Genomic DNA, 15,155 nt, shown 5'->3' on the forward strand with positions numbered 1-15,155 from the left:
CAGCGGTTTTTACCTTCATCCGGAGGGATATTTTTTAAAAAATCTCACCCGTTCACCGGAGATTACACTCCATCATTTTCTCGCCATTTTCCCGCCGATTATTTCCGATAAATGTACCCCTCTCCCTTGTATTTCTAACAAAACGAATTATTGTTATCGCAAGCACCCTCAACGTCCCATCCTTTATCCTTAAACCCCCGTCTTTATCAAGATCGAGCGAGAAGGATAGTTGGAATGAAAAAAAAAATACTGAGGCTATTGTCCCCGAGCCGAGGGAACCAGTTTCGCTCCAGGAAGTCTCTCGCGTCACCGCCGAATTCTCTCCTTTGTTACCTTGCCTACCTCCATTATTTTCTTATTTTGTTCTCACCCCTTGAGTGTCGAGGCTTTTTTTTTCCACATGTTACCTACTCGTGACATAAGTGCCGGGATCAGAGATACCCGGTGAGCACGTGAGGGGACGACGAACTTGGGGAATTGTAAGAACTAAAGTTCACTCAACCGTTACGAAGGACATCGTTAATGCTCTTCTGACAGGGTCATTATTTTTTTGTCAGCCTATATTTTAATGAGGTGATAAAAATGAGGGGTCCTTCAGGATGATCAATTTTCAGTTAACCGGTTGATGGTCAGGACTGTCGCAGTCAACACCTTGCACGTCAGTGAAGGTCAACATCACTTTTTTCTGAATGAATATGAATGTTTCTCAATAAGTAAAAGAATTTCTCCGTTTGGGATTTTTTTTTTGAATGATAAGATAGCAAGGGAAATAGACAAAAAAAATTGGGAGGACAATTTACACAATTGTTGAATCCAATTGCCGTGACAGTTTATGAAAAATTAAATGTGCCCTTTTTATACTCGTTTATTCTGCTGCCATGGCAGCACTATTTCCGCATATCCCCCAGGAAATTTTTACGACATTAGCATATTGCGGAATTCCCCAGATGGGATATCATCGAGTGACTCCCGCAAAGGACATCGAAAAGGATATTACAAACGAGTCTTGTCCTCTCGCACATAAGCGAGAGAAAAGATTATGGTAATCGGGAGAAATCCGATCAATATAACCCAAAATTCCTGGCGCCGGGTGGTTTGTACCGGCACTCGGAACAGCCAATACGATAAAAGAAATATTTTCAAATTATTACCGTGGATTAACGTGATAAAACAATTTAATACATATATTAATACTCAAAATAACATCTTTCAACATCACAATTGTGGGTGGATGAGTTATTCAAGCGTTAGGAATAATCGGTGCCGACTGAAGGGGCAGAATACGAGGATTCGTGGTGAAGATGTAAATCACGAGACACGAAATTACCACATAAGGTACGCGGATTCTGATCGCATCCGTTTTCTTTTATTCAGCACGTGATATACGCTCATCTCTTCGCGAAGAAAAGAAATACTCATATCGCAACGACTTTATCTTATCCCTTTCACCGTAAAAATTAGTCTCCAAGATGGCTTAATTTAGGACGATAAACCGGGGCTAAAGATCTGCAGGACTCGTTCTAAATTAAATTTTTTCAATTAATTTTATTATCTCAAAAATCTTAGCGATAAAAATTCCGTTATTTGGAGGAATTTATCGCTCTGTTTTTTCTCAACTTCTTTTTATCTTCATTATTTCTGCTCTGACATCTCACTATTTAGCATATCCGTTGTGTCATGACTCCCCCCGTGTGGTTTATGTCACCGGATCAGTGAATATAACTGTGCAGTGGCGAAGTTGTGGGCGACGTAGGTCAACTACGCGCACATCCAGCAGTTGGAACTTGTCTAAGTGTGAATTCACTCTGGGGCAATTCCAACGTCCTGGACCCGGTGATAAATTGACCTTGATACTCGCACTCTCACGGGAGCTTAAAATACTCCCTTTTCCATAGCTACTCGGGCAATTGCGGAGGGTAGGTTTATAACAGCTATTTTTCCAGGACTCACCACTTTCTTGAGAGAAAAATAAAGTTGACACATGTATTCGTTCTTTACCGTCATGTGCCCTCGTCCCTCGTTTTCCTCTCATTTCATTTTTACGTTCGTTCTAGGTCACTTCCTTTTACAGATATTTATAGTACTTGTTTCACACCAGAACATTTTAATAATTAAGAATTAAATTATCCGAGCTCATTAATTATTGTCTAGAGGAGCGATAAGTGTCACCCACCGCCTCCAGTTGGATTTCCGGCGGTGGAAATCCAGTCTCATCCTCTCGCTATCGAATGCATAACACGGCGCTATGTAAAGAAGCTGAAAATGACATTCCCACTCTATGTCGTGAGCAAAACGACCGAAAACACCACGCATTATTCTCATGCCAAGGTTGGCACACATTTACCGTGAAACAGGAGGAAAAACCGACGACAGAGAGCATTGGCATTCGCCGGAGCAGCGCCGTCATACGCCTCTGCAGGTTTTACATATTCTGAGACAGTGGAATAAAAAATAAGGGAATTCATACGACGAAAGCCGCATTTTATGATGCACATGTTATTCATGAAAACCGTAATGCAACTATAATACGCTGTCCTGGATGATTTATATCCCGGTATCATCCGGCGGGAAAAAATCTCGAATATTTCAAATTATTCGCGACCCGTAGGTCCTTGAAATCCAGTTGAATTTTTGGAAACTATAAAGAGAGGGGTAAATGGAATTCTTCATCTTCTTTATCAGGTCATTATAAGTTTATGGTTGATGTTAAGACGATCAAACTCGCGAAGTTTTTCCTCCGATGCGATTGGAATTATTGGAAGCTACTTTTTCCGCGCCCGCGACTCCCTAGAAATTTGTCAAGAAACTTGTTCATGATCCTGGAGGAATGAAAAACTCCTGCAAAAGGATTCCTCACTCAGTACTGCGGAGTCGAATGGTTCTGAATGCCCGGTGCAATCCAGCGGGAAATCAAATTCCGCTGTGATTACTGGAGCTCTCGGAAAATCGCGGGAATTCTTAGAGGGAAATCGATATTAATGGCGTTTTGCATTGTTGAGGTGACTCCTGGAGGTACCAGAAACAACGTGGGTAATTCCGGGATAAGTGGGATCTTCGGTGAAGTTTGAAGTCGGACAGTTGGTGGAGAATTGTTGTTGAGAATATTTTGTTAACCTCTGTCTGTCTGTCTGCAGTCTATGTTGTATTCCCCGGCAGGAATTAATTAAAAACTTGGAAGTGGAGGAAAGTAAATAGCGGAATAAGAAAAATTTGTTTCAAAATCAATTGATATAAATTTTAATCTCAATCTTGTTTATGGCTGTTAAAAATAAAATCTTAATCGGGAAAAAAACTGTAATTATTCCTCAATAAAATCCCCATCATCGGGGATTTTTGAAGGAGAATAATCAAGGTTTATCACTGAGAGTGCTTCATTAACGCATATATATCTCCATTAAACGTCATCTTAACGATTTCAGCGCGGATTTAATTAAAAAGCTCGACTATAAAAAATACATCGCAAATATTCTCATTTCAATGAATTTTTTCCGCTCTTATAGATAAATCGTGACAAATGCACGCGATATAAATCGATTTATTTTAATTTTCCATTTAATTATTCGATGCAAATAAAACTCCGATACGAAAGCCCCAATAAATCCCTCCATCAACTGCTCATCGAAACTCATAAATCCACGCAACCATTTTCATTATTCATCATCAAACATATTCCCAAAAGCGCTCGTATAAATTTGATCGGCGAACGTGATAATTGCCAGGGGGGAGTTTCAGCTTCCGAGGCGCATCATCCTTGACACTCTTGAGTGTAATATCCTTGGAGAGGTGTGCGTTACCCATAAAACTCTCCCGAAAATACCCAACGGTGTACTAACCAAGTTTTTTTTTATATCTCTTGCGTGAGTCCTCACTTATTTTTTATGCGCCAAATAGTTGCATAATACGTCGGCTCCGGGTGCATTTAAATTCCAGGGCGTGATAGCGAAATTCAATATTTCAAACGGCTGTCCAGTAATTATTGGCCAATCCATCATTTCATTATTTCATAATAATTACCGCGGGAATAAATGGGCAATTGTTAAAACATTTTACTCAACGACAACAGCAATCAATGCGATCTATGAAATATCCCCTGAGGGTGAAGAGGTGCCCGAATTGATTGGATGTATGCAGCTGCCTAGATATGAGCTAAGTTCATGGATCGGAAGGCAGTGTCAAAGGTTGATGCTGCAATGCGAGGTCGTGGCTTCAGGGCCTTTAAGCGACGAAATTCATAACAGGAAGACTAAATATAAATTGACTGTTTGACGTGAATGAAGCATCCAATTACCGTTGGAGATTGTGGCTGAGGTACACGCTGTCGAACCCGATAAAAATGATGTTGTAAATATTATGGATGTTCGTTGGTAGATGAGATTGTTGGTGAGTGATTGAGTGTTTTCTGAGGTATGGTTGTTTGTCATTCGCAATTAATTGGCATAATTTTTCTCGGTAACAAGCGATCAAGCTGGATTTTAGTACATTTTCCAATATTTATGGTACAATATTTCAACTGACAAAAAAAACGAAGACGAAATCACAAAAGGGATTTTATTGGCATGTAGTTCTGCCATCATTTTATTCGTACAAATTAAACTAGAGAGATCAGGTTACACGTTTTAGGGCACTTCATAGGCTTATGAAATCGGTGAAGTTATTTGCCTTCGAATGGAACGTTGTACCCTCCGGCTTCCTAGGGAAAGCTGCGCCGGCCGATTGAAAATAAAAAATTGAAATTTCCCAATGCTTCACTTCTTTATGACTCGGATATTTTATGAATTAAATTGTCCCGACGAGATAAAAAATAGAAAGCGTGAGGGCATGACGAGGATTTTATTGACAAAATACAGGGATTAAATGACTGTCACAGTCCCAGTGACTTCTATCCCGAGAAAAATACCATTTTGAGGATCTGCATCGCCCAGAAGTGCATCCGCGGCTCCAAGAAGTCCTCGAGGATCTCCACTGTCGCCTTGGACCCCGATCCAATGAGCAGGCGCGTGTTTGTCCGGTCGTTGTACGTCTCCCACAGGTCCGGTGGGCTTGCGTAACTCGTTGTGGGCACCCTTGATCAAAGAAATAGTGTTTGAATGTCTAACGTCACCTTCGAAGTGACATTTTTATGGCTGACCATGCGGCTCAATGAAACAATGCCCCAGCCGGCCAGAAATTGTCCGCCCACGTTGTTAGATAATGTTTTGGCAATCGTGTGGGGGGAAATTAGATGTTTGAGGGTCGAACATCGAGTGGAAAGGTCAACTCGCGTTACAAATGCATCGAGTTGTCTTTTTTTTAAAGAGAAGAATTTTTTTACTGCCAGGAAAAACATGACTTCACCCTTCAATCAATTATTATTCACAACCTATTATCATAATTAATTCATTCATTCTGAGAACTTGAAGTTTTTTAATTAATTAAAAGGACAGTCACTGAAGCTAATTTACTCACCCATTAATCGCAAACGAAGTCCATAATTCCGTGACAATATCAACCATCTTGTGATCCTCATCACTGAGGCTGTCCTCGTCAATTCCAAAACTGCTGGAATTACTCGGAAAAATGTAGATAAGATCGTCGCTGTGAGAGACCCCGATATTTTCATTATTCTTCAAGAAAGAGGAAGTACGACTGAAAGTCCCGCGGTATGCAAAGTTGTAATAATAGTAAGGGCTCTTCATTTTTTTTGTCGCCAACTGGAGTTGCAGAACTTGCGGAAAAATAAATGACGAATCGCTAATGATATCCGTTATTGTCGCCAGCACCTGAAAGACGCAGAATGCAAACCCATTATCGAACAATGTACCCCATTATCTCGATAGCGTAGGTGACCACTTACTTGTGTTTTATTTTTAACGTCGATACCGCTGAAGTAGAAGTCCTGGACAGAAGTGGCAAGTGTTGCTGCTCTACTGTCACTGAAATAGGACGACGATATATGAGTGAAGAGGGAATCCAAATCACCGAGGAGAGAGTCGTACAGCGTGGCATTTGCATGTAGAACTATTAAAGTTTGTAGATTAGCACGAGTTAATGAGGTTCCAACTCCTCGAGAGTATGTTGAATCGGAAAACCTACTAACATATCGTGAGGATGAGGCCGTCGTCCTTGACGACACCGCTGATGTTGGGTAAATCCTGCATTTTACTTCCCAGGATGAGGTGGATTGGAAGATCGGTGAGGAAGGCCCCCTCGATGTCGGGTTCCCTGGTCGGCATCCAGGTGATGGTGGTCTCCCTCCGGAAAGGAGCGAAGGGATCGTAATTGGTCACCAGGTCCCAGAGGTCAACGCTGCGCAAGCAGCTGATGAGGTCCTCCGAGGAGTTGGTGGGGCAGCCAAAGTCCTCTCCAAGGGCGAACGAATAGTCCTTGTACGTCGTGGAGTCCTCGAAGGCCCACGGGCACAGGGCACTTCCGCTCTGGGTGATGAACTGATGGAACAGTCCTGCAGGTCAGGATAAATAAATAAAAGTGCGGGGATTTATTCTGATTGCGGGTGGGTTCGTGTGCAATACGTGAGGATCAAACGAACCTTTGGATAAGTTTGAGAGGACATGTAAGTTGACACTGGCGGCTCCTGCACTCTGACCGAATAACGTCACTCTGTCCGGATCACCCCCGAAGTTCCTGATATTGTCTTGGACCCATCGTAGCGCGAGCACTTGATCCTTTAATCCGATATTACCCGGAGCGGTTTTATCACCGGTGCTGATAAAACCGAGAACACCGAGACGGTACTGCATCGCCACTAAGAGGACGTCGTAATCGAGGAGGAAGCCAGGACCTACGGAGGCCATGTATGTGTCCCCTCGGACGAACTCACCACCGTGGACGTACACCATTACTGGCAGGAGATCACCATCTGTCTGGGGAACGGCGGTAAATTCAGGGAAATGGGGCATCCGCAGGGAGAGAGTGAAGAATGATTAAAATAAAAATTTCTCTCCCCGTAGATTTTTTGGATTGATGGGGGACATTAACTCTTCAGGATCAGGTGGAGTGCGTCTGCCACGAGGAATTGAATTTATTATTTGGGCGAGCGCATTATTTTGGACACTACCTTCGGCGTGTAGACATTGAGCTTCAAACAGTCCTCGTCACCGACGGCTACACCATCGTCATTGATCTGAGGACAGGGGTCAGGGTCCCTGTCCGCATAGAACGTTCCACTCCAGGGCTCAACAGGCTCTGGGTTCCTGAACCTTCGCAGGGGAAATTCCAAATGATCGCAAAAAAAAATTGTGGGAACTGAAGGGGTTTTGGGATTTTTTCCGGAGCAAATCATTGAGAATTTTGACATATTCCAATGAGAGGATTTTTTGAAATTTTTTGAGGGTTAAAGTCACTATAAATTGGGGAAATTGGTAAATAAATCGCACCTGAATGGGCCAATCGGCGCTTTGCCGTAGGGTATCCCCCGAAAGGCGAAAACTCTTCTCCCATTTCGAGTGAGAGTCTCAGTACCCGAAATCACTCCATCATTTATGACGACTGTCGGCTCCGCCGACGATCCCTGGCTCTCCCACAATACTATTATCACGATAAATAGATGTCTATATTCCATGACCGGTAACCAGGCACTGACGTTCGTGTCGTTTATAAACACTTTCCAACTATTTTTTTTTCGCGATAACGATTATGGATGAGGCTTGTGGCTTTGACTCGGTGGATTTTCCTCACTGATAATGGAATCCGTGAGACGGATATCGTAGTGTGTGTGGAAACGATGAAAGGTCTTTTGACATTTTATCCTCGGTTTTGAACTTGGCTGCGATATTGGTGCGATCGAGTTCACTTACCCAAGAGTTTACTCAACTTTTTTGCCCCTTTCCCCCGTCAACTAGATCTACCTCTTGAATTAATGAGATCAGAAATTTTTAATGACTGACGATTACCAGGATAATTTACATAAACTCGTAATTAATTTATTTTTCCTCAGTACTCCATCATTTTGTAGGAAAAGGCTATAATTATTTCACTGCTAATTTTGTTCCTGAAGATATTCTGGAACCACATTTTACTCTGGACAAAACACGCAATTTTCGCGGAATTATTTTCCCCCGTGAATCCCCGGTTCCAGGAGTAACCAATGGATTTCAAAGCCGCAAATATTTTCATTAAACATCGCGGTGTTTACCCTGGCCACTCGTGACACGGCGCACCTCGGCAAAGCCGCGATAGTGCCAGCATGTGAATTCGGTTAATTTCATATGCAGGTGTGAACATGCGCGCGATATCCTTCGCGTTCAGATGAATGTCCGATGCATATTCAGCACCGGGGGAGAAAAATTAATGAACCTGGGGCCGTATGCACAAGGACAAAGACAAGTGAACCGAAAACCCATACGCGGTATTAGACTTTTATGGCTGAGCCCATTTATGATGCATTTTTGCTGTAAACTTTCTTCCGGCAACAAATGATGTCCGTCAACATTTCCTGGTGAAGCTCGGTTTATGGGCGATGGTATAATACTGTTTTACGAGCACAATTGGGTCGTATAAGGTGGGTGTATCGCGGTGTTACAACCCTTGGTACTTCAACAAGGGCGGTGGCAGTATCGGGCGAACATTGGCCTCCCACGGAGAGATGAAATGATTTTTCCCGCGATATTAATGTCGGTGGTGAGCCGTTACGCCGATGGAGGTGGAGGCGTGAGGTCATGTGGAGGGATTATGAGTCGATGTGGAGGATATGTATGTGTTAAGACTGTAAAAGGATAATAATTTATTAAATTTTTTAAATACATCGGAATAATAGGACACGTGTTCCCAAAATCCTCGACATCGGTCACATCCATTCCCCTCTGACCAACGTGAGTGGAACGATTACTCTCTTCCAGGAACAATATCTCATGTTCTCGTTAGCACCCGGACATTAACCCCTGCCTTCTCAATTCTCTATTTACACAGCAAGAAATGGCTTTCAAACAGTTGATTATCCAACTCAGTTATAATTCTCTTATTTCGCTGGCGGACCCCCTCGGGGCCACTGAAATTTAGACTAATTTCTCTTCGAAAACTACGAGGGAGAATAACAAACTTATTAAGTCGGCAAGCCTAATGAAAACTACCGCTGAGAATATTTATCGGCTGTCGTAAATTCGAACGTGTCTTTATGAATTCTTTCGGGATTCACCATGTTTTATTCATGGTGGTCTTGTGTTATGCCCGGCCAGGAGTAAAAAGAGAATAAAGGAAGGGACTTATTCAGCGGAAAAGTAGTCCAGAGAATTCAGGCTTGTGATGAAACTTCACTGAAAAAGTTTATTGGGGCCGATATTGTTGAGGTAACAAAACTTTTGGGGTTTCGGGGATTTTTTGTTGAGATAAATTGAACACGCAGTGACTATGTTGAAATGATTTCTGAGGTGTGTACAGAGCAGCCTGAGTTACGTGAAAATTAATGAAGTAATTGATCAAGTATCGTTTAAGGAAATTAATTTTTTAATTGATAAAAAATTTGTTTGTTTTTGTTGTCGAGCATCTGATTGAACTAATTTTTTATATTAAATGATGGAATCACTGAATTCTAGCCATAATCTGTTCTTCCCACGTGGATCCATTACATCCTACCTCCAGGAGCGATTTCCATGCAATTGAGAATGAATATTACAAGCTCTCGAGGCGAATAATAGTGTAGCATCAAGGTACTATCGACGACGTCTTATAGAACGGTTTTTTCCCGAGAAGTAAATCTCCTCGCACGCCAGAGTTTTCCAGGTAAACGAAAATTATTTTTCTTTGAGGGAAGAAAAAAGTTAAAAGGATCTCCCACGAGGTGAAGAACTGGATAAAAATTATTTGAAAAATCCCGGCGATTTTTATTGGAGAAAAGAAATGGGAAAATCGGTGGGTAAAAATCCTCGAATATATTTTAAAGTCGTTTCACTCGGACTGCACTCCGGGAGAGAATAATATTTTTTCAGCTCTTGGTCGAGGTTAGGGAATGTAATCCTTGACCTTGCCGCCGGCTAACCTTGCAAGGGGGGGTCGGGGGAGGCGCTCATTGATCCGAACCCCCCTGGACGTGGGCCACGTGATAAACGGGCTTGATATGGATTTCGCACATTAATGGGAGAGGAAAATACCCTCTCCAATGGGGAAATTCTTAGTTCCTTGGAATCGGCTCCACTTATTACTATCAAAACTAATTTTTAATCACTCTGACCCGAACAGTATAATATTATAGTATCGGATTCGGGTTAACCATTACCGCAGCTTCACAGCGACTCATTAGGGTAATTAAGTTGTATTCACCCTCGTTAATTAACGCATTATTCAAGGGACACTGGGCGTCATGTTATGTGACAAACATCCAATTATCCCGGAACTTGCGGCCCTTGCTAATTGCCCTCACCGGTTGTTGATAATATGATATAATAGTCCTTTGCGTGATGAATAATTTCCGATTATTTCGGGAGGGTCATTCCAATGGATTTGCAATAAATAAATTGTTCCGCGACATAATTAAATTCACCCTCTTTAAATTAGTAAAAAAATCAGATAATTTCTTCTCCTGGTTTCGGAAAAATTACCTCAGGCCAGGGCGTCTTGTTGAATCAGTCGTTCGAATCAACGAATCGATTATATGCAGATTCGAGCTCTGCTCCATCGAAACTCTGAAAACGCGGGGATCTTCCATTGACCACCAGACACGTTTGGAATTCGTGGGAAAATTCCACTTGCCATCCAATACACCTCCACTGTCGATGTTGAAAGCTACAGTCCCCTGTCAATAAAGTTCATTCTGGGAACAGTGTAATCTCATTGGAAGACGACCCACTCGAAGGTGACCATTTTGTACGGGTTTTACGATATTGGTTGTAGTCATGGCTCGAATCTCAATTCGGGATAACGAAATTACAGGCTCTTATGGAAAAGCCTAAAGGTAGCACTGCTGATTTGGATTTTTGTGCTGACTAAAATCACTCAGGACAGCTATCAAAATGACAAATATTTTCAAAGCTGCGGAACTTTGAAAATTTTTGATGAATTTCAGGGGAAAAGTGAATCAAAGTGAGCTAATTAGCCCTTTCCCATCCCGTACCGTTGTCGGAAGCAGCGATAATGATTGATCCAAAATATCAGAAGTTATTCAGCTTATTATTCTCGGTCATCAATTACCTCGATTGACTTCCTGGTGGGCCATTGTTACAGGGAAAACGAACGAATGCGATGTATCCATAAAATTAAATGATTCAGCATTGCATTGTTCGTGACTCTCCTTTGGTGTTCATTTGCGTTCATTGTTCTCTGAAAGCCATTTTGTAAACTTCGAAAAACAGGATACATGGGCACCACCAGTACCACCAATCGATCCTTAACACCCTGAAACTGTAATTCATAACGGAAGCGAGAGGAGAATTTCTGGTGAATTGAGGCAAATTCTAGCCTTCGCGTGAACAACTTCGTGTTTAGAAATTCTGTTACATGACCGTACTCGTTATCCACAACTAGTTTTGCATCTATTAACTTGAATTTGACAACTTCGAAGGAATACCTTAGTAGTGCACAGGGTGAATTTGGTCTGCTCCCCTCAAAGCAATCGGATTTATCGCCGTCCACTCCTTCCATTCCCGACTTTGAACCGCGCTCACAGCTGTCGTAGATCTGCAGCAATAGGCCAGGAACCCACAGGATATCATGCCGTTATCCACCGACTGTCCAACAGCCGGCAAATACCGTCACGATGTCCTCAGCCCCTGCCATTCGCAGTGTTCACCCCCAGCATCCGTAGATCGACCCCTTCAGGTCCTTCTCATCATCGGAGACGTCATTCCCTGCATGCTTCCTCAACGATAACCACCTCCGATGGTAATCTACCTCCCTCCGATCACAACTGAGGAATCGATTCCCGAGGGGTGAGGCCTGCGCACAGGCCGTCCAACGCGCGCAGGTTCCACCATCCCCAATCCAAAGGATCAGCTCCCCAAGTCACTCGACCAAAACAAATCAGTCGAGCCAGCCATGAAGTAACCACCGGGAGCTGTGTCCCCTCGCCCTTAGAACGCGAACTCAATATGAGTCCTGGACTGGGTCACGATTCACTGGGAAGTCACAATAACACATTCGTTGGTAAGTTTGGATCATCTTCCTCCCTCGATTACGGTTTCTGAATGGAGTGAATGTGCTTTAAGCTACAGCTGGTCTATGTCTATGGCAACAGCCCCAGCACGTCCTGTTTCAACTGGCGAACTGTTGTTTCGCCCTGTCCTACTCAGCACCTTCATCGAAGAAGGGAATACTCTTCATGCATTCACTCCTCATAATCGGTAAGTCCTGATGATGGCTGATTCCGAGGGAGGCACTCAGCTCTCCTCCTTCTTCCAGGTTTTCTCCTGCTCTCCGGATGGGCCTGGCACGTGATCTGCGCTCCTGACATCTTCTCCTGGAACTTCTCATTCCTGCTGCTCAACATCTGTCAGCTGGTCTACATCGTTTACCAGATGAGACCTGTGAGGTTCGATCCGGAGCTGGAGGAGGTCTATCACACTCTCTTCTTCCCCTTCAAGGTAAGAACAATCACCAAATATTCGTAAATTCCTGTGGATCCCTCTAGTTCCAGTAAACTCGGATTCTCCAGGTGTCGCGGATGCAGTTTAAACGACTGGTGTCTCCGGAGTTCGCCACGATAATGTCACTCCACGCCGGGGAAGCCTATGCAATGCAAAACTTGACACGCACAGACAGGTTAGGCCTCTTGTTGAGTGGAAAAGTCAATGTCCTGAGTGAGACCAATTTCCTTCATCCAATACTGCCATGTGAATTCCTCGATTCCCCGGAATTCGAAAGCTCCCGGGCGTCGGTAGATGATAAGTTCAAAGTGAGTTATGATACCATATTTTCAATTAGTCCAGAAAGTCCTATTTTTCTGATACACCCGCACGTCTCATTCTCATTGATAACGCGATCCAGGTCTCCAATTGTCTTTCAGAAATTATTATCAGAACTGCGGTAGACATTTGCAGTTGAAATTAAAAATAACTGGAATTTCATTTAGGTTTCGATTGTCGCAGCAAGTTCATGCAGATATTTGTACTGGCAGAGATCAGCGCTGGAGTACCTCCTGGTGAAGGAGGCGTACCTGGCGACGGTGCTGACGACACTCGTTGCGAGGGACATTGCAACCAAGTTATACGCCATGAACAGTAAGGTACCCGATGACTCGTTAATTAGCCCTCATTATGACTCAGACATTTACGTTTGGAGGGTAATCGGTACTTCTGAGGGATTTTTTAGATAGTCACGGATAAGGGATCGCACCTGGATATAAGATTGCCGTCGATAAGCGCTGGGATCGGCGTCAGTTCGGAGTATCGGAGTCCACGAGCCTCGCGACAGGCGCTGATTCGGCGGAAGGATGCCAAACATGCCGCGAATAATGGTAAGGGTGGAATAAAAAAATTAAATGGCAAATTAAAAGTCATTAGCAATTGCTTCAACAATCTGTGAATGACGGAGATGAAGAATTCCAACGATCCAATTAATTAATTCCAATGTCGATATCCAAGGTAACGATCGCTCGTGACAATAAATTTTCCCAATAGTAGGTGGAACTAAACCAAAGGATCGTCCAGTGAATAATCTCACAAAATTGGGCGCCCCAAACATGGAACCACTACCAGAACTGCCATCTTGCGATGATTTAGCATCGAGTGGAGTCGAAAGCTGGCTCGACTCCTCCAGCAAATACCACAGCTGTGAAATCGTCGATGAGGAGTGAATCGAGAGGATCAGGAATACGAGATAACAGTTTCATTCACACTGTCTTCCTGATTATTTTTTTACACGATTATCCGTTGAACTTTGGAACATCGCCGGGGTGCTGCACATTTTTAATGTTAAATGCAGTCTTCTGCATCTTTTGTCACTTCTGTCCGTTGATCAATGATATGTACAGATTGTAGCTGGATTTTAAATTTGTACCACCACGAGCTCGCGTTGAGCTCGATCCTTAGTTGAGAATATACACAATTGTATTATTCCTGTTGTAATAAACGTTTGAATAATAGACTGGAATTATTATACTGGAGATGAGGGGAGAGGATTATTTTATTTTATTTGAGTAGAACAGTCAAAGCAGAATAAAGCTCACGTCTGAGTGTTTTTTTTAGAAAAATGTTTGCTCGTTAATTTTCCAATTTGTTGTCACGCGAAAATGGGCGTTAGAAAGTCGATAAACAGTTAAATCCTCACATCAATCGTCTCCTGAACCAAGTGCAAATCGAGGTAATGAATAAATCTCACTGAAGTACTCCACTTCACGAACACAACAGGAAGTTTCCGAATTCCGTGGCAAAATACATGTCGTCGATTGCTATCTCCCCGCTATTATCATAAGTGACGTACACGCTCGTATAGTACGGGACACAGTAGTATAATAGTTGAGCGTGATAGTCAAAAATATTTTCCAGGGCTTTTCAGTCCCCACGTGCCGACTGATCGCCGTGTTTGCACGTTGGTGAGGCACTTACGTCTGAAATGTGGCTGGAGTCCAAAGCGAGCGGACGACTCATGTCGGACCGTTTCTACTTGCATTTGTCTGTCTTATTTAGGGGCGAACAAAGGGATAAATAATTCTCTCGACGCGGAGGGAAATTCCTGGGAAAATGCGGGTGAACAGTGAGAATGACAAAATCCCGGAAATTTTATGGGGAAATCGTGAACGCAAAAATATTCTGAATTAGGTTTTTCGAAACAATAAAATATTTCCGTAAGGGATTGAGACAAAATTTTATTTTGCACGACGCATTCTTCATAATAAATCCAAGAAATGTTGGCTGACCACAGCAACTATTAATTGGATCCATAAATTTGTCGAGTTGCTGTGCGACAAAACGACTCGGAGACAAAAAAAAATTTGAAATACCGTGAATTCTGTTGTGACAGTGGTCCAATGTGAAATGTAACAGCGATTATGCTTGTCCAGCATCGGATATCCTTCGCTACAGGGAAACGTTTTTTACCATTGGCCGCAGAGGGGGGAGGACCGGAGATAACCGCGATTTGTAATCGCGCGACTGTGTTTAGATGCGTCTGTCCTAGGGGAGGGAGTAAGTAATGCACCGCCATTAATAATGACGCGAGAAAAAAATCTGTGACGGTGCTGAGCTATTTCGGGTAGTTTATGAATTATATACCCGGAGAATTGTTGATGGGGT

The 15,155-nt window shown here is 43.0% G+C and overlaps 2 protein-coding genes across 4 annotated transcripts; one reads left to right on the forward strand and one right to left on the reverse strand.

Annotated features, from left to right (window-relative positions):
* Positions 1 to 4,811: 4,811 nt before the first annotated feature.
* LOC135165820 (juvenile hormone esterase-like) lies at positions 4,812 to 7,581 on the reverse strand. The gene is made up of 7 exons (XM_064127520.1): positions 7,374 to 7,581; positions 7,055 to 7,196; positions 6,527 to 6,860; positions 6,077 to 6,439; positions 5,834 to 5,997; positions 5,446 to 5,759; positions 4,812 to 5,063 (listed from the first exon to the last, which is right to left on the reverse strand). Exons 1-7 carry the CDS (start codon positions 7,556 to 7,558, stop codon positions 4,880 to 4,882), a joined length of 1,686 nt encoding a protein of 561 aa, XP_063983590.1. The 5' UTR covers positions 7,559 to 7,581; the 3' UTR covers positions 4,812 to 4,879.
* A 4,127-nt stretch (positions 7,582 to 11,708) lies between these two features.
* Positions 11,709 to 14,305, forward strand: LOC135165712 (popeye domain-containing protein 3-like). Of its 3 annotated transcripts, none has more exons than XM_064127271.1 (7): positions 11,709 to 12,069; positions 12,138 to 12,266; positions 12,325 to 12,506; positions 12,578 to 12,817; positions 12,995 to 13,147; positions 13,234 to 13,378; positions 13,542 to 14,305. In XM_064127271.1, the coding sequence occupies exons 1-7, from the start codon at positions 12,015 to 12,017 to the stop codon at positions 13,715 to 13,717; spliced, it is 1,080 nt and encodes a 359-aa protein (XP_063983341.1). In that variant the 5' UTR covers positions 11,709 to 12,014; the 3' UTR covers positions 13,718 to 14,305. The 3 variants fall into 3 exon arrangements, with proteins under 3 accessions (XP_063983341.1, XP_063983342.1, XP_063983340.1); XM_064127272.1 differs by having other exon boundaries at positions 11,710 to 12,069; positions 12,161 to 12,266; positions 13,542 to 14,304; XM_064127270.1 differs by having other exon boundaries at positions 11,710 to 12,069; positions 12,132 to 12,266; positions 13,542 to 14,303.
* The last annotated feature ends 850 nt before the right edge of the window (positions 14,306 to 15,155 follow it).

Source organism: Diachasmimorpha longicaudata, chromosome 9, assembly GCF_034640455.1.
Source record: "Diachasmimorpha longicaudata isolate KC_UGA_2023 chromosome 9, iyDiaLong2, whole genome shotgun sequence".
NCBI lineage: Eukaryota > Metazoa > Arthropoda > Insecta > Hymenoptera > Braconidae > Diachasmimorpha > Diachasmimorpha longicaudata.

Excerpts from the sequence above, each read along its gene's own strand:
- LOC135165712 (XM_064127270.1), top strand. The coding sequence starts at position 12,015 with ATGAGTCCTGGACTGGGTCACGATTCACTGGGAAGTCACAATAACACA. Across the intron at positions 12,818-12,994 it reads CGGTAGATGATAAGTTCAAA|GTTTCGATTGTCGCAGCAAG; the intron begins GTGAGTTATGAT and ends AATTTCATTTAG. Across the intron at positions 13,379-13,541 it reads CAAACATGCCGCGAATAATG|TAGGTGGAACTAAACCAAAG; the intron begins GTAAGGGTGGAA and ends TTTTCCCAATAG.
- LOC135165820 (XM_064127520.1), bottom strand. The coding sequence starts at position 7,558 with ATGGAATATAGACATCTATTTATCGTGATAATAGTATTGTGGGAGAGC. Across the intron at positions 6,440-6,526 it reads CCTCTCAAACTTATCCAAAG|GACTGTTCCATCAGTTCATC; the intron begins GTTCGTTTGATC and ends CCTGACCTGCAG. Across the intron at positions 5,998-6,076 it reads CGGCCTCATCCTCACGATAT|TTCTACATGCAAATGCCACG; the intron begins GTTAGTAGGTTT and ends AAACTTTAATAG.